The following is an 18597-nucleotide window of genomic DNA, read 5'->3' on the forward strand; positions in this document are numbered from 1 at the left end:
TCTCTCCTCCTACGTGTCCAGGCAATTTCCGACTTTTGGTTTTATCTTTACAGCATCTCCTTTTCTCCTCTCCCGCAGTTACTACCCTAGTTCAAGCCCCCGCCATCACTTACCTGGACTAGTGTAAGGGCCTGCTCTTTGTTATCCTTTCTTTTTTCCCTTCCTCATCCATCCTTCACAAGCTGCTAGTGGTACTCCTAAAGCACACATCTGACCCTATCATTATCTTACACAAGCAGCTCCCTTTATTACCTGCAGGTTAAGTAGAAATTCCTCTTTGTTATTTATGGCTCTTCATAATCTACCTCAACCTCTCTTTCTGGTCACCTCACTACAAGTCACGGACTCTGTCCTGGCCACTCATTCCTCACACGTAACGTTTTATCTCTTGCCTCCGTGCCTTTGCCCAAGCTGTTCCTCCCTCCTCCCCCGCCGTGGTTGGTTGGTAGGAACTTCTTCGTCACTTCCACCATTCAGTTTCTTTCCGATCTCAGCCCCAACATTACCTCATCTTTTCCAGCTTCCTTCAATTTCAGCTAAGTCTCACCTCCTAAGAAGGCTTTCCCAATCTATTTAACCTTAATGTCTTTGTTTTAACATACTCTTCAGTTTATACCATGTTACCTAGGTGTTTGCATGTTGTCTCTCCATTAAACTCTGAGTCACTGAGGCTGGGTTTTTTTCCCCTTTTTTTGCATCTCTAGCAATGCCTGACAAATCATCCGCGTTTAATAAATCCTTAACGACGAGCTTCTACATGGTACTCTTTCGCGAATCGCTATTAATTGATTTTGTACATGCTTCTATATAAAATCGGTCTCACCCGAACGGAATGTAGCTACATTAAGAACAGGAATTGTTCATTTCTGTCCGGCGCCTTCCAAGGAGCAGGCGTTTAATAAATGCTTCGTTCCCCCCGAAGTGTATTAGTTAGGTTTTTGTTTTTGTTTTTGTTTTTTTTTTAATCCAGCTTTATTCAGGAATCTATGAGCCCCAAGGGCAGAGACGGCCAAGCGCCACTTCGTTCCGAGCCTGGGAATTCCAAATCAATTTCGTATCCCTAAATCTCTGAATGGAACCAGACAGGGGCAGAAAGGGCCGGGAGAGGTATGACGTCATACCACGCTTCGTCCTCATTGGTCGGCAGCCTCCTTCCCTGCCTCCCTTCCGTTCGCTAAGCCCGCCCCGCTCCGGAAACTTGGAGCCACGTGACGGGACACTGCCTCGCTCCGCCGTCGTCGTGTCCGCTCGCGAGAGGGAATGGCGGAGGCACCGCCTGTTTCAGGTAGAGTTCTGCCCGGGTCCGCGAACTTTTCCTTTCCCACTCTTATTCCTCCCTCCCCCCGCCTCAGGCTGACCTCGAGAGCGTGGGGCTGCCCTGTTTGTGCTTCTCTCCCGAGAGCGCAAGTTGGGTCGCAGAACCTGACCGAATTTCTCGCTCCGCTCGCGCTGGCTCCAGCGGTTAATGTCGCGAGAGGGGCTGGCTGGGTCCCGGGGGCAGCTCGCGCTGGACTGGGGTGGGGGCTGGGGGCTGGGGGCGGAGGCTCGAGTCGGGAAGCAGAGCGAGGGTGGGCTTTCCTTAGTGTCCTCCTCTCCCTACCTGCAAATCCGGGACTTCTGTCACAGCTCAAGCTTCTCAGCCCCAACTCCTAATGCTGCCTCCTCCACGGAGCCCTCGCAGATGTTTCCTTTCCTCACCCCACCCCCCACCCCCGAATGCTCTTTCCCGTTCTCTGAGCCCTTTTGGAATTTTCGCGCGGTACAGCTTTGTTTCTATTAGCGTTAGCCAGAGTGCAGAGGCTGTCTTATTCTTTTAGTAACTACTGTGCTCGTCACCAGCTTAGACTTAGCGGGTGGAGGAAAGGAGAGATACTTAGTCAGTAATATCCTGCAGAGATACGGCGTGTACATGATACGTGTGTGCTTTTTAAATTAATGCCCCTTTGCCTAGAATAGACGTCCCCATTCAATCCCATCCCAGCTCCCGGAGAGCAGATAAGGTCCCTTCCCTTACGGTACCTTTTGTTTTCATTGCCTTTCGTGTAGCTGCTTAATATTTGTGGAATCGAATCTGAATTCCCTCCCTTAAATTCCCCAGTGTGGATGCTTTCTCCATGACAACTTTTTCTGATCTTTCTTTTCTCCTACCTGAAAGGGATCTCTTTCTAAAGCCCAGACCTTTGCGTCTTTCACTTCAGTTGCCTCCAAATTTTGTCTATGTCTTAACCCTTGTCCTCATCCCCATCAGAGTAGAAGCACTTTGAAAGCAAGGCCTTGTATGCGTCACTAGCCCTTACTAAATATTTAATTGAATTGAATCCTAATGAGTATTTCTTTTTCTGAATCTGCGCTTTGAGGCAGACCATGAACATCCTCTCCAGTGAGGATGATTTTGTTGTTGGATCACTTTACAAAATTATGTCCTTCTACCTGATTTTCCCTTAATCAGGTAATTCTGTTCAATACCCTTTGACCCAAAACACTCATGGATTTTGTCAGCCCATTTCTGTCTCAGGCTAAACTTGACATCATTCTTTGGCTGCATCCCGGGTCTTGTTCTGGCAGCTCCTGGAATCTACCCTTGTAAAATCTTTCATTACCTCTCAAGGCAGCCCATTGGAACAAACTCTTGAGTAAAAATCTTCCTCCATGGAGTAGCTTTTATTATTATTATTATCTGGCATTTTTCTTTGGAATCACACAGAAGGGATTTGATACCTTTCTATTTGACAGACCTTCAGATATTAGGAAATAGCTTTCATGTCCCCCAGTAAGCTGTCTCTTCTCCAGGCTAATAATTTATATGTTCCCTACATAACATAATTCTGAGTTTCTCATTCCCATGTCACCTTTCTTTATCCCCACTCCCCAATCTGTACTCCACTATGTTAATCTCTTTCTCAATTGTGATGTCCAGAATTGGGCATGGAACTAGAGACTTGATCATTTTGAGGATTGAGTGCAGCAAGACCATTGCTTTTCTTGTTTGGGATACTAGTCATAAGGCTGCCCAAGATTTCAATAGGTCTCTGGCTGCTGCATTTCCCTGATGATTCATTCAATTGGCAATATACTAAAACTCCTGTATTTCTTTAATGTGAACTGCTTTCTAGATGTCTTCATATTGTGCAGTGAGGTTTTTTTACTTGTATGCTAGCTATCCCTATAAATTTGATCATATTTGCTTCAGTTCACTATTCTAACCTGTTAGGATCTTTTGGAAGCCTAATTCTGGCATGCCATCTAATTCAGCTTTGTGTTACCTGACATTTCCTTCTTCAGTCAGATGTCTTTATCCAAGTCAGTAATTTTTATTAAATGCTTACCAAGTGGAAGACATTAGAATGGAGATACAAAGGCAGATACAAAGAAAAACAGTCCTTCCTATTGAGGAATTTGCATTCTACTGGAAGATTTACCATGCACATAGATGAATAAATATAAAATAATTTAAGGAGAAGTCATAGGGTTTTGATTTAGAGATGGCCATTGAATCCAACTCTCTAATTTTCACATGAGGAAACAGAACCTCAGAGAGGTTAAATATCTTGCCCAGGCTCACAAGCTAATAAATGCCTGAGGACTGGAGCAGGTTTTCCTTATTTGAAGTCCAGCACTCTAATTACTTATACTTAGATTACCTCTCTTATAGGAAGAAAGCACTGATGACTGAGTAAAATGAGAATTATGAGAGGTGGAGTTGAGGAAGAAGTGTATTCCAGAATGGAAAGTATTCTTATATAAAACAAAGAGCCAAGAAATTGAATCCTAAGTTCAAGGAATAAACAGCTCATTATTCATTTTGGTACAAAGGTAATATGTGTAAAGAGGATTTACCCAAAATAAATTGGGAAAGGTATCTGGAGCCAGTTTGTGGATGACTTTAAATTTTAGACTGAAGAATTTGTATTTTATAGTTGGGACAAGAAGAAGCTTTTAATTTGATCCAACAGGACCAAAAACAAGCCTTTGGAATTCAATGAAAGGCCTCTCTCCTCATGACATCTATTAATTGATCAATAATCTTAGAGTTAGAGGTTCAACTATTTCAAAATAACTTTATTGCATTATCATCCATTTTGTATTTCTTCATCTTCTTTATGAGGAGTTTTTGCTAGATACTATTCTGAAATTTAGGTTTATCATGTTCCTGACATTTCCTTGATTCACCACTATTTGGCAACAGGAGAGACTAAAAGGTTAGAACAGACAAGAATGGGATAAGCTACAAATGGCACTGAGGCACTATTACATGATAAATATAGTTGAGGGACTACAAAATGACTTCCTAGAAGAGGTAGACTTTAAAGAGGTGAGTATTAAGCAAGCAGAGGTGTTGAGGAAGGATATTTCAGACATAGAATACAGTCTAAATCTTAGGGTTAGAAGCATGTAGACATTTGCATAATGGAGGTCTTGGAATATAGAATGCATAGAAACTATGGAAAGGCATTTGGAAACCACTGAGGACTTTTGATAACATAATAGAGAGGAGAATAATAGTCTGATTTTTGATTTGTTGACAAGGCAGACAAGGTACCATCCATCAGACTGGATATTCAGAGAATGTTGTGGCAGTTCTTAAGAAATACTGAATAATAGTATATACATGTGCATTCATTTATTAGGACCTCAAAAAAAATACCTGCCTTATTAGTTCACAGAGATTTTGTACTCAAAATATGACTTGTGTACAAGTATAGCCTGTTACCATGCTCTTAAATTCAACAAATGTATCTTAATCCTTTCCAGTGACCTGCTGCTCTTGTTGCCAAGGGAGTGAGGCAAGTCCTACCTCCCATCTCTGCCCCAAAACCTAATGTTTGCCCATCAGCTCTCCCATTTTTCCCTACTCTACCCTCCACCCTCTCTCCAGAATGGAAAAAGGTAATAGCTGAGAAGGTATCCCCAGGAATCTTCATCTGGAAAAAGTGTGTACTTTGTCTTTGAGCTCAGGGTCTGGTGTACACTTTTAAATAGCCAGCTTCTTAGAGCTTGATGTCATGGAGGAAAAAAGGCAGCAGAAAAAGAGACTAATCTGATAAATCCTAGCAGTAAGATGTTTTTCCAAACAATCATCCTGTGAGGAGCTGCCTAGAAATTGATTGAGAGAAAGAGGTAGGGGGGTAAATGGAAGTTGTTAATCTATTCCCTATCCTTGGGGGAAGGATTTAATTGATTAGTTATTCTAAAATTTCTTACTTTCATAGTTCCCTTTAATTCATTCTAATGCCCTACATTATTGTTTAGCATTTATTTATTTTTTGGTGGGAAGAATCATACAGTAATATTGTGTAATTATTTTTCAGTTTATACATATATATATATATTTTTTCCTTTCAGAGACATCTCATTTTAGGGGTATGGCCTATATTCAGACCAGTATGGCCTGGCTCAGATTCTCCTGGACCTTCACTGGTAACTAATTTAGTGACTGACATGTCAATTTTTCATCTAATAGGTACTTTAAGTGTCAGTACAGACACAGCTGATTTCATTCCACATGAAAGACAAAATCCTGAGCTAAATTGCAGAATTCAAAGAAGACTGGAATCTAGTAGAATTCACAGTAGAAGTAATAATTCATCACCTTTTTGTCAGCTTTCTAGTCAAGATCTTCACCATGATGATTCACCAAATCAACATAATTACAATAATCAAGGAAACAAGTATAAGAGCAAGCAAAATTCTTTTCAGACTTCTAGTAAAACACCAAAGAACCATGGCTTTCAAAACCAACAGTGGCATAAATGGAGAAGTGACAGGAATTATACCAGAGCCCAGGCAGTCCAGGTCTCCTCTGACCAAGGAATAGGAAGAGGAGTCTTAGAAACAGCAGGGTCAGAATGCGAAGCAAATCCTAGTGAACCCAGCAATGTATACTCTTCAGAGAGTGAGAAAGAAGTAGCTAGTATGGATCACAAAGGTGCAAAGCCAAAGAAAATGGCATATATGACATCTGTTTCAGGACGGGGCCCAAAATCAAAGGGAGGGAAACCAAGGTATGAAGGTACTAACAGAATGACACCTAAACAGAAAGATAGGGTATCTGAGAACATGAGACCTGTAGGTGCTATCCAGGCTGACTCTTCAGAAACAGTCACAGAAAAATTGGCCTTTGATGTATCTAGAAACAATGAACATAAAAGATATATAAATAGAAGTTATCCCTGGGAGACTGTATGGAATAAGCCACAGCCAGACAGAGAGAATCAGAAAATACATGAGAGTCAGAAGAATAAAAATACAAGACTTAGAAATTCTCTTTCCTATATTGCAAAAGACAAGCTTAATGAAAGACCTAAAAAATCTGGTGGTGATGATCGGAACTTGGCAAGCACAAGCAAATCTCATAAAAGGTTTGAAATGGAGAAATGCTCTGGAAGACGGCTCCAGAAAGAATCTAAAGCAGCCTCTCCAGTCATTTGGAACAAGCAGAATGATGTGCCAAAAAATAAAGAAACACATACAGGTAATTCAAATAAAGGAAGTGTTTTTTATGTTTTTTTTTTTAATTAAATTTTATTTTTTCCAATTTAAAAAGTCTATTTAATCCTTTTTCCATCCTTCCCAAATAGAACAAAAGATCAGTTTAGACATTTGGCCTACAGTCTTTATAGGACCTGAATTATAGTGGCCATAGAGGAACAGGACAAGCAGATAAGTCCATCAGGAGATGTAAAGGCAACAAAAGGGAGGGGGGACAGGGAAATGGGTGAATCATTATATTCTTACATTTACATAGTATTTATAAAACACTTAACATGAAATTATTATTAGTCTCATTTCATAGGCAATGAAACAGCCTCAGAGAAAGTTATTTATACAAGGTAACATGACTGACAAATGGAAGAACTAGAACTCAAACAGAAACCTAAAATCTCTTGAGATTGGAAAGTCCTCAGAGGTCATCTAGTCCATCATTTGCCTAAACAAAAATTCCTTATAGAGTATCTCTGTCCAATAGCCCTTCCCAGTCAAGTGAACAAGCATTTATTAAGCACTTACTACAGTTATTGCCACAGTACTAAGAGCTGGAAATACAAATATAAATAGAACTAAGAGGTTTACCTTCAATGAACTTAGTTACTATTGGGGCAAGATAACACAAGAAGGGAAAGAGAAGGTATCTACCTCTGGGCATGGTAGAGGGCAGTGCAGCATGAAGAAGATTGAAGATGTGTTTGGCCTGAGCCTCTGTAATGGAGGTTTTAAAAGAAATCAATCAGAGGGAGAGGTAATAAGGAAAAAAGAGTATTTCCAATGTGAGAAGTAGTCCCTTCGTTTTCACTGGTAGAGAACTTTATATTTCCAGAGACAGCTCACTCTCTTTGTACAGTTCTGTTTATCAGTAGATTTATCCTTAAACTGAGCCTAAATTGACTTCTTTGTAACCTCTGATTGACCTTTATACTCTCCTCCCTATAATTAAAATCAGTGAGAGGCTTTCAAAGGTATGACTAGCCCTTAGCTTGAAAGATAAGATGTTCAGTAACTCCTCACACCTGATAGTTCTCACAATAAAAAATTGCCATTCATTGTAACCCAAAGTCTTCCATTTTCTAATTTTATTGTTATATGTAACAAATTTTGACTTTGGCATTCCTGACTGCTAAGTTCTTTTTAGTAAATATAAAGTGCTTTCTATGTACAAGGCACTAGTGCTAGGTGCTAGGAATACCAAAGAAAAAAAAATTCCCCAGCTCAGAAAGTAAATCTTTCTTACCCTTCTAGAGGTGCTCTAGATGTCTGGCTGAGAAGGCCTCTTGAAGTCCACCAAGCCAATCTCTTCTAGAGCAGGACTCCTTAAAACTTTTTCTAATCCCCACCCTTTTCTACCTGAGAAATTTTTATATGATCCCATGTATATAAAATAGGTATACAAGTCAAATATTTACTGATAATCATAATTTTACAACCCCCCACATTCAGTTACAAGACCTCATATGAGGTCATGACCCATAGTTTAAGAAGCTGGGCTCTGAGGACCTATAATTTTAGGGTATTCTCCTGAGATGGGGGCGGGGAATCCCTAAAGTAAGTTATAATAAATGTTCTTTTGCTGCAGGAATCATGCATTTACCGCTTTAGCCTTGCCACTAAATATAAAAAGTGATTGGTTACTAGGCAACCTCTAGGCAATGTTCATTTAGCCATGAAAATATATACCTGTGAGTGTCCTTTTTCTAAAAGCTCCATTTCAAAATATTCCTTGGCTTCATATTCTTGCCCCCAAATTTGGAATCATTTCATTTTCAAAATACCTTAAATTTATCTGTTAATACCTTCAGATTGAATTTTATGTAACTTAATGTTTGCAACTAAGATACATTTAATAACTTGCTCCCTATATGTTTTTTAAGGGTCTTTAATAGAACAGTTAACGACAGAGAAATACGAATGTATGGTATGTTGTGAAGTTGTTCGAATGATGGCACCAGTTTGGAGTTGTCAGAGCTGTTATCATGTATTTCATTTGAACTGCATTAAGAAATGGGCAAGATCACCAGCTTCACAAGCAGAAGGTCTGTTTTCTACTATAACATTGATTTCACCACTTTGTTTATATTTGCAAGTCTGAAATTCAAACTACTTTATTTCCTCTTAGGTATTTTACTTGCAAATAAGAGTATACCTGGTGGTTGTCCTTCATTCTCCGAGAGGACCAAAATGACATCACTATGTTAGAGTCAATTTACAGTTGCCCAACTTGGCTCATCAGATCAATATGAGCTTGGAATACTGTGCCACAGGTCGCACCCAAATAGTCATCATAAATGTTTGGTGTAGAGTCTCTTCATTTGCACATCTTGCGTTTCTTCTGAAGTATTGATATAAATTTTGATTAAAATGGTTAAACATAGTAACATTAGCAAGTATTTTATTAAAAGATGAGACTAATAGAAGGAGATTTAAGGAAACTAAAGTCTTGCCTAGGTATTTGGTACCTTTCTGATTGATCCACAATTGGAAAATTCCATTTTAATGTAATCCCTGGTCCTGTTCCCAGAACTGATTAGATACTTCTTTATAATTCACTTCAAATCTTTATTTTGAAGTTAGATTCCTTCTGGGACTTAGCAAAAGCTACCAAAGTTTTAGGTTTCAAAAGCTCTTGAGCTTTATTAACTGCTAGTGTTTTTCCTATTTCTGGTAGCAGCTGAAATGGTTGTTAGATTGTTAGAATTAAAGGGATAGCCTTCTAATTTTCATATTGAATAAAGTTGTTTTTCTTCCAAATGCTGAAGAGAGAGATCTGCAATTCTTGTAGTCAGATCTCCATTTCAGCAGTATGAAATACGCATAAATGTCTTCCAACAGAAGTCTTTTCTGTTGTTTATTAACAAATTGAGAAACTCCTCCAAACATCTTTCCAGTTGTATTTAGCACTTGTTTAAATTTAAATTGGTGGTAATTTAAACTTACAAACCTGATTCAGAATCTGCTTTCTTTTACAAAATTTCCAGATATACTTGAACAGATTTCAAATGGTTTTATGACATGGATCACATCTATAGGAAATTAAATTTAATTATTCTTAGAAGAAAAAAAGTTGATTTTCAGTCATATAGAATTGAATTATCCCTATAGCAGATGATTATTATAGAACCTGGCTTTTTAATTAGAAAAGGCCTTTAAAAGATGATTATTTTTCCATACTTTCAGGAAAAACAATCAAGACCAGGTAGAGAACATATTTACTTAGATTATTGCTTTTTTTTTATAATCAATATTTTAAAGATTGTATTTTGTTTATGATTTTATTTAGTACATTGTCATTTAAAAAATAAGAAAGATTTTCCCCCTACAGTCTTAACTACAAAGGGACACAGATCCTTTTTTTCTGAATATGTATATGAGATTTTGTGATGTGTTTGTAAATGGAAAGAATAGACAAAAACATCAGTGCTTTGAAATGTCCCTTGCCATTGAATGAAATAAAAAAGATGTAGATATGCATGCATACACATATACATACACACATACATGTGTGCTTATAAATTACCCAGTGCCACTTTTTACCTTCTCTTAGTTTCACACTAAGAGGGCTAACAGTTTTTAGTGCTAAACCCAATCTTAAGTGACAAGTTAGGGTCAGAGATATGAGAATATATATTCAATCTTAAAAGCAAACTTAATTCACCCATGGATTGTGCCTCAAGGTTAGGGTACTGGACAAACATGGTGTATAACATTTAGGAAAGAGTTATCATGCTTTTATAACAAACTAGGTGGGGGACTTTTGAGTCATATGAACAACAAAATGGAAGTTAAATATTTTCTCTGATCTCTATAACCTCACAAACCAGAAACAGAAATTATGCACCGAAACTACTTTAGATGTCTGGACAGCCAGAATCCAAAAAAGGTTTAAAAAACAAGTCCCCAAACCCATGAATTAACACTCAATTTATCCTGAATTCACTTAGCACCCAAATCCCTAGCCTCCCAGGCTATCAGTAGACTGCATATTGAACTCAAGGACTGGATGCATGCAACAAAACCCATTCCTACATCTGGGTTCCCCTTCCAGTTTCCAATGAATCTCCAGTCATCTTGATCTTCATCTGGCCACTAGACCTAGATGGTTCGGGAGGGAAAAGTGAGACAGGTGACCTTGCACAGTCTTCCCTCACTTAATTCCAATTCATTTGCATCACCTCCTTGGTGTCATGAGCCTCTTCAAGAAAGAAAACAAGGGATAATACAGTTTGTGCAAAATTTTACTCACCTCAGAAGTAATATATTTACTTGGTATTTCATCATGGAGGGTGACTTACATGAGCCAGAACTAGAAGGAAGCAGATTATTTCTCATGGGCTTAAAGTACTACTTCAGTGCCTCATAGTCAGGAGGTAACCCTGGATTTCTAAAGCCTAAATTATCAGAGTGGAAGTTCTCTTAGTCAGAAGAAGCTTCAAGTAAGGACCTAGAATATCTGTTCATTTTCTAAGAACCAATTTAGTTAGGAGGGTTTTATTTTGAGGTTGACTACAAGAAGATTGTCTTTTTTTTTTTTTTTTTAGCTTATTATTTTCAAAATATATGCATAGATAGTTTTCGACACTCACCCTTGCCAAAACCTTGTGTTCCAAATTTTTTCTCCCTCTCTTTCTCCACTCCCTCCCTTAGGTAGCAAGTAATCCAAAATATGTTAAACATGTATAATTCTTCTATTCATATTTCCAATTATGCTGCACAAGAAAAAACAGACCAAAAGTCAGATCTAATTAATTGGGAAAATATCAAGTGCTCATGGGTAGGTGAGCAAATATAAAAAAGACAAAACTACCTAAATTAATCTATTTATTTAGTGCCATACCAATCAAACTTCCAAGAAATTATTTTACAGATCTAGAAAAAAATAATAACAAAGTTCATCTGGAAGTACAAAAGGCCAAGAATTTCAAGGGAATTAATGAAAAAAAAAAATGCCAATGAAGATGGCCTAACTGTACCAGACCTAAAACTATATTATAAAGCAGCATTCATCAACTGATACTAGCTAAGAAAGAGTAGTCAATCCAATGGAATAGATTGGGTTCACAGGACAGGGATAAGAACTGACTATTTGACAAATCTGTTGGGAAAATTGGAAGCTAGTATGGCAAAAACTAGGCATTGAACCACAACTAACACCATATACCAAGATAAGGTTGAAATGGGTTCATGATTATAAAGAGTGATGATATAAGCAAATTAGAAAAACATAGGATAGTTTTAATCTCTCAGATCTGTGGAGAAGAAAGGAATTTGTAACCAAAGAAGTACTGAAGCTCATTATTGAACACAAAATAGATAATTTTGATTATATTAAGTTAAAAAGTTTTTGTACAAACAAAACATACAGACAAGATTAGAAGGGAAGCAGTAAATTGGGAAAACATTTTTACATTCAAGGATTCTGATAAAAGCCTCATTTCTAAAATATATAGAGAATTGACTTAAATTTATAAAAATTCAAGTCATTCTCCAATTGGTCAAAGAATATGAACAGACTTTTCAGATGAAGAAATTGAAACCATCTCTAGTTATACAAAAAGGTGCTCTGAATCACTATTGATCAGAGAATTGCAAATTTAAGACAACTCTGAGATACTAGTAGAAATCTCTGAGATTGACTAAGACGACAGGAAAAGATAATTATGAATGTTGAAAGGGATGTGGGAAAACTGGGACGCTACTGCGTTGTTGGTGGAATTGTGAATTGATCCAACCATTCTGGAAAGCAATATGGAACTGTGTCCAAAAGGCAATTAACTGTGCATTCCCTTTGACCCACCAGTGTTTCTACCCCAAAGAGATCATAAAAGAGGGAAAAGGACCCACATGTGCAAAAATGTTTGGGGCAGCCCTTTTTGTAGTGGCAAGAAATTGGAAGATGAGTAGATGCTCATCAGTTGGAGAATGGCTGAATAAGTTATGGTATATGAATGTTATAAAATATTATTCTATAAGAAATGATCAGCAGCATGATTTCAGAGAGGCCTGGAAAGACTTACATGAACTGATGCTAAATGAAATGAGCAGAACCAGGAGATCATTATATATGGCAACAGCAAGATTATATGATGATCAATTCTGATGGACGTAGTTCTTCTCAAAAATGAGATTATTCAGGTCAATCTTAATAGACTTGTGATGGAGAGAGCCATCTATACCCAGAGCAAGGACTGGGGACTGAGTGGATTACAACATAAGCATTTTCACTTTTTTTGTTGTTTTTTGCTTGAATTTTATTTTCTTATTTTTCTTCCTTTTTTCACCTGATATTTCTTGTGCAGCAAGATAATTATATACATATAGATGCCTATATTCTATTTACATATGTGAGGGGAAGAGGAGGAAAATTGGAACACAAGGTTTTGCAAAGGTCAATGTTGAAAAATTTTACCTACATATGTTTTGAAAACAAAAAGCTGAAAAAAAAGAAAAGAAAAATCAAATCAAAAAGAAAAAATGAGAAAGAACAAAAAACAAGCAAACAACAAAAAAAGGTCAAAGTACTATATTGTGATACATATTCAGTCCCCACAGTCCCCTCTCTGGATTACAGCAATTCTCAAAAATCATTTACTGAGTACAGAAGGGGTGCAGTTGTTACTAGTGGAAGTTGTATTCATACTAAGGAAATTATTGTTCCTTGAAGTACTGTGATATTCTGTATAAAGGATTCATTATAACCAGATCAGGAGATGCTGTTGTCAAAGAAAGAATCCACATAGCTAGGGCAGGTAATGTTTCTTTTATTGGTTATATTAGTTATATAGGAGAGAGACCCACTGAAGTTGGGGAATGGGAGGCTTAGCATTTACATAGTTCCTACTATATGCCAGGTCACTTGATTCTCCAATCCTGTGGAATAGGTATTATTATCCCCAATTTACAGTTATAGAGATTGAGGCAAACAACAGTTAAGTGACTTATCTAGGGTCACATAGCTAGTGTCTGTAGTTGGATTTGGATTTCAGTCTTTTTGACTCCAGATCCAGGGCTCTATGCAGTATAGCCAAATCTTATCTGTATAGAACTCTCTTAATAAATGCTGTAAAGTAGAATTTTTTATATTCTTGGAGAAACAGAATCAAATGATAGATATAGTACAAAAAAGGAAAAGTACTGGAATTATGGAAGATTGGTGAATCTGTAGAACTATATATGAATCAGTGAGATTTTTAGCAGACTTTTCCAGCATATTCAGAGAAAGGAAAAATATTGATAACTTTTTTTTAAAAAAAACATCTAAAGCAGTATCACAAGGCTTTCATTTTTCTACATTAAAGTGAAAAGATTTTCCATAGGTTCTTCAGGTGAACAATACTCAAATCTAATCATGGACTTGTTATTGGATTTTTTGGTAGGAAAGGGAAAAGGTTTGATGAGGTACTCAGGGTTAAGTGAGTTGTCCAGAATCACACAGCTAGTACGTGTCAACTGTGTCAAGTATCTGAGACAGAATTTGAATTCAGGTCCTTCTGACTTCAGGGCCACAACACTTAGGAAATTCTAACCATAAACTTTTTCTGTAAATGTCAAAGCTCTCTAGATGTACAACAGAAGTGAGCTTAACTACTGGAATTTTGGAATTCCCTTGTTTTATTAGAATGCTTTATTGTAATTAAAAGTTATAAAATATAGGGGGCAGCTAGGTGGCGCAGTGGATAGAGCACCAGCCTTGAATTCAGGAGGACCCGAGTTCAAATCTGGTCTCAGACTCTTAAACTTCCTAGCTGTGTGACCCTGGGCAAGTCACTTAACCCCAGCCTCAAAAAAAAAAAAAAAAGTTATAAAATATTTTCTCAAAGTTTGTTCACTTTTGTGCATAAAGCAAATATTGTTGGTGTTTGAACTGTATGTCTCCAACCACGAATTTTAACTTTTCTAGCTAATTATTCAATTGCATTCTTTCTATTTCCATGGTATCCATAGATTGTTCTTGTTTTTTTACTTTGATAGTAAAAGTAAGATAGAAATTGATGCTTACTTTGCATTTTTACTGTTCATCTGAAAAGATAAATATATCCTCTCCAAATATTTGTATATTATATTTTATGAATATTTAAAATAAAACACATTTAATGGGGAAAATGTTTTAATTAGTCACAGTTCAATTTTGTGATTTATTATATACTTTTGAAAGAAAAGAAATTAATTTTACTTAATACTTTCTTTGACAGATGCTCATAGAGGCTGGCGATGTCCAGCTTGTCAGAATGTTTCAGCACAAGTTCCTAGTACATATACTTGCTTCTGTGGTGAGTATTGATTATATATAATACAAGCCTTTGAATAAGTTATAGCTAAGCCAATTTTGTAGCCCAGACTATTGAACAATATCCTCACATTATCCAATCAAAGGAAGTTTATGGACTTAAACTTTTTTGGTCTTTGGGATCCCTACAGTTCTTTTCAAGATAGACCTGAAGTATGAGGAAGTGGTCCCAGTGGGCCAACCTAGATTTTGTTCTGGTTATTAAACACATGCAACTTCTTGCCTCTTAGTTACTATTTTTATTTCTAATCATTGGCCCAGTTCTGAACTGGGTTCTAGAGGGTGATCAGGTTTGTTTACCCACAGTGCTAGCCTATATCCTGAAATTAAAGAATTCTGGTTGTTGTCATAGTTCTTCAACTCATCAATATTTAGGACTAATGATAGACTGCCTTGAAAATTCAGGAATGATTAATTAGCCATTGTAATGAAGAAAAATTATACCTACTTTGATGCTACAAAACCAAAACTTTATTTTCTTTTTAAAAAAATCAAAACTTTCAAAGGTGACCAGTTACTTAATTGGCATTGTCTACTCTCTCCATCTTAATAGTTCCATCTTCTTTTTCTTCAGCAGTATCAAACTCATTGATTCTCTTCCAACTGCTTCTTCTCTAGTCTATTGTCTACTTCCTGATCTAATATGGCTATTCTTATACATAATCATCTTTTCTCCTTAAACAATCTCATTCCCTCCCATGGTTTCAGCCATCATCTTGATGTAGCTTTTTAAATATAAACCATATTTGGAAGCAAAGGAAGTACTTTACTGTTTTACTTACAGTTCACCTTACTTTCTTTTTTCCTGAGAAATTAAGAAAAGTTAACTGAGCAACTACTATGTAGTAAGCATTGGGCTTGGGGTATAAAATTATAGCCTCAAGGAACCTACCTGTAATATAGGAAACCTTGTATTGTTTGTAAGTGATTAAAAAAAGTACTAAACATAGAATATTACTTCCACCTGGGATGGTCAGGGAATGCTTTGTGGAGGAGCTAACACTTGAGTAAGACTTTGAAGAACAGGTATAAATTTGGGAGATGAGGAAGAGAGAACATGAACAAAGTACAGAGGTAGGAAAATTTGAGGCATGCTTGGGGAATTAGCAAGAAGCTTAATGTGATTGGAGTGTTTGTAATATAAGTTAAGGCTACAGTAGGAGAAAAAATTAGAAAGATATACGGGCCATAGATGTTGAGGGCCTTGCTTACCAGATCCAATACTGAATGTACTTGGAAAGAAGAGTACTTCAAACAGCAAAAGGACATCATAACACCTTTGCCTTTTAAAAAAGATTAATTTAGCTGTGTTGTCCAAATGAAATGACAGGCAGGGAGAGTGTTAAAAGCTGCTAAGGTAATCTTGGCATGAGATGGTACTAGGGTTGGGAGAATGGAGGGATAGAATGAAACTTTAAAAAGTTTAAAAGAAAGAAATGGGAGTGCCCTGGTGACTCATGGCAGAGTGGAAAGGAGGAACTGGTTCAGGAAAGAAGATTCATTTTGAATTTGTTTTATGTCAGGTTATGGTCCAGGTAGAGAAGTACAGGTAACTCAAGAAACCTAGTCTATATAATAAACTAATACCTAGTATACATTAGGGTGAAGATGTGTTGACTTTTTATAATAGCAATCTAATTAATTGACTATTAAAATTCACAGCTATGAATAGGTAATAGGTTCCTAGAAATTTAAAAAGAGAAATTCCTCAATCCAAATGAATCTCTAATTTGTAAGCTGTGTTTAGGAGATATGATTATCATTTTTAGGATCTTCCCCAAAGTCTCTTTGCCACTGGGCAGTGCTTTGGGACTCTATCACTTGCCTGGATTTTCCTAAGAGAACAAAGCTCCTTTTTTTCTTTTTTCTTTTTATTTTAAAAGATCTTTGATTTTTGTTCACCCACAGCTTTGTTTCATTCCTAAAAACTTCCCAGCACCTTGAGCCACCATACCATTTCACAATTAAATTTCTAGAACATTGATTCTTCCATATCATTTCAACTGCTTATAAATTTGGCTTCTTCCTTGCTCATTCTTTTGAAACTGCTTTTTCATAGTTCATGTAATTGTCAGTGTATTTGGCCTCTGTTTCCAGTTTTAACCTTGACCTTTCTATAACACTTGATATTTAGAGACCACTTTATAAAAATCTCTCTCCTTGACTTTCCAGCCTATTACTCAACCTTGTTCTCTCTCTCTCTCTTTTTCCCTGAGACAATTGCTCAGGGTCACACAGCTAGACTGTGTTAAATGTCTGAGATCAAATTTGAACTCAGGTCCTCCTGACTTCTGGGCTGGTGTTCAGGGTGCCACAGAGCTGCCCCACTCAACCTTGTTCTCAACTTGCTTCAGACTGGCTCCTCTGTTAGCTCTTTTTGCTGCTACTAAATATTGCTATTTGCCAAAGTTCTCTGTTCCTTTCTTTATCTGTGCTCTTTAATCTCATTAGCTATCATGGCATTGACTATTGAGTCCAAGAAGAGTACTTCTAGTTATTTTTATTATTAACAACTCCATTTCTTTCCTGTGTGTGTGTGTGTGTGTGTGTGTGTGTGTGTGTGTGTGTGTGTGTGTGTGTGTGTGTTAGAGTTAAGTGACTTGCCCAGGGTCACACAGCTAAGACATGTTAAGTGTCTGAGGATAGATTTGAATTGAGGTCCTCCTGACTCTAGGGCTGGTGCTTTATCCGCTGAACCATCTAGCTGCCTCTATTTAACTCCATTTCTAATCTCTCACTCAAGTACCAGGTACATATTTTTAATCTGTATACTAGACTGCTTCATTGAGATTCCCCACTAGAAATTCAACCTCAGTGTATTTAAAACCAAATTTGTTGTCTTCTTTGTGCTCTCTCTTACTATTCCTACCAAACCACCATCTTTTAATTTCCCATTATGCCACTTCTTTTCATGCCTGCTGCTATCACATTGATCTTCCTCATAAAATATTTTTCATTGGATCACTTCTCAAAAGTTGAATTCCATTTTGAAATTTATTTTCTTACGACTTTAATAAACACAAATATTTCTTTATACAAATAAAATAAGCCAAAAGGAATGGCATACAAAATGGTGAGTCTCTATGATAGCTAGTTTTGTTTAAAGTATTTAATAAATTGGACATGATAATACCAATACTGTTTTGCTTGTCTGTGTCCTTTTCTGAATTTTCTTCTCTGTATTTTTAAAATACTTCATTGGCATACTTTTCTTTCTTGCATATCTCTTCTGTATTTCTTTCATGCAAGAAAACTTTTTTGTTTCCAGTTTTTCAGTCCCCAAATAATGATCTGAGTTTCAAGGAGGACATATCCTTTTCCAAGTATTCCTTTTTTTTCTCCCTTATTCAAATATTTCCTTTCCTATAAATTTGTACCTTCCTTCCTTCTTTGACTCATGTCTTTTTTTTTCTTGGAAGCAGTTGCAATGGAAGGAGCATTGAACCACTTTAATGTAGATCCCTCCTCAAGCCTGTATGTTTTTGGCCAAGTTAATGGGCCTCACTTTCTTTATCTGTTAAATTCTGAGGAAGGAGTAGGCTCAGTGGCTTCAGAGGATCTTAGGGTCTTAGGATAAATAAAATTGGTGGTGAATTATGTAGGAAAAAGTTGTGGGATGTATTAAATTAAATACTGTTTTAAGTTTTTAAATCAAATAATCGTTATTCAAAGATGACTGTTGCCTGAATAAATATATTGTCCTAGTCAAGGGACTTTATTTCATGAATATAATTGCATTAATCTACTTTTGAATCTTAGATGCAAAAGTTTTTAATCAATGAAAGCAATGCTAATGCTTCTCATTGTTTCCATAACTGCTTTGT

At 36.9% G+C, this 18597-nt stretch overlaps 1 protein-coding gene across 4 annotated transcripts in view; it reads left to right on the forward strand.

The window, feature by feature from the left end:
- Positions 1 to 1047: 1047 nt before the first annotated feature.
- The window catches only part of NFX1 (nuclear transcription factor, X-box binding 1), an 80306-nt gene continuing 62756 nt past the window's right edge, over positions 1048 to 18597 (forward strand). Inside the window, exons 1-4 of one of the 4 annotated variants that reach the window (XM_074281608.1) lie at positions 1048 to 1285; positions 5344 to 6472; positions 8364 to 8525; positions 14679 to 14756. In XM_074281608.1, the coding sequence (XP_074137709.1) occupies positions 1073 to 1285; positions 5344 to 6472; positions 8364 to 8525; positions 14679 to 14756 (1582 nt within the window). In that variant the 5' untranslated portion in view covers positions 1048 to 1072. The remainder of the gene's footprint in view (positions 1286 to 5343; positions 6473 to 8363; positions 8526 to 14678; positions 14757 to 18597) is intronic. The other 3 variants (XM_074281609.1, XM_074281606.1, XM_074281607.1) reach the window with 3 other exon arrangements.

Source organism: Sminthopsis crassicaudata, chromosome 1 (genome assembly GCF_048593235.1).
Source record: "Sminthopsis crassicaudata isolate SCR6 chromosome 1, ASM4859323v1, whole genome shotgun sequence".
In the NCBI taxonomy this organism is placed as follows: Eukaryota; Metazoa; Chordata; class Mammalia; order Dasyuromorphia; family Dasyuridae; genus Sminthopsis; species Sminthopsis crassicaudata.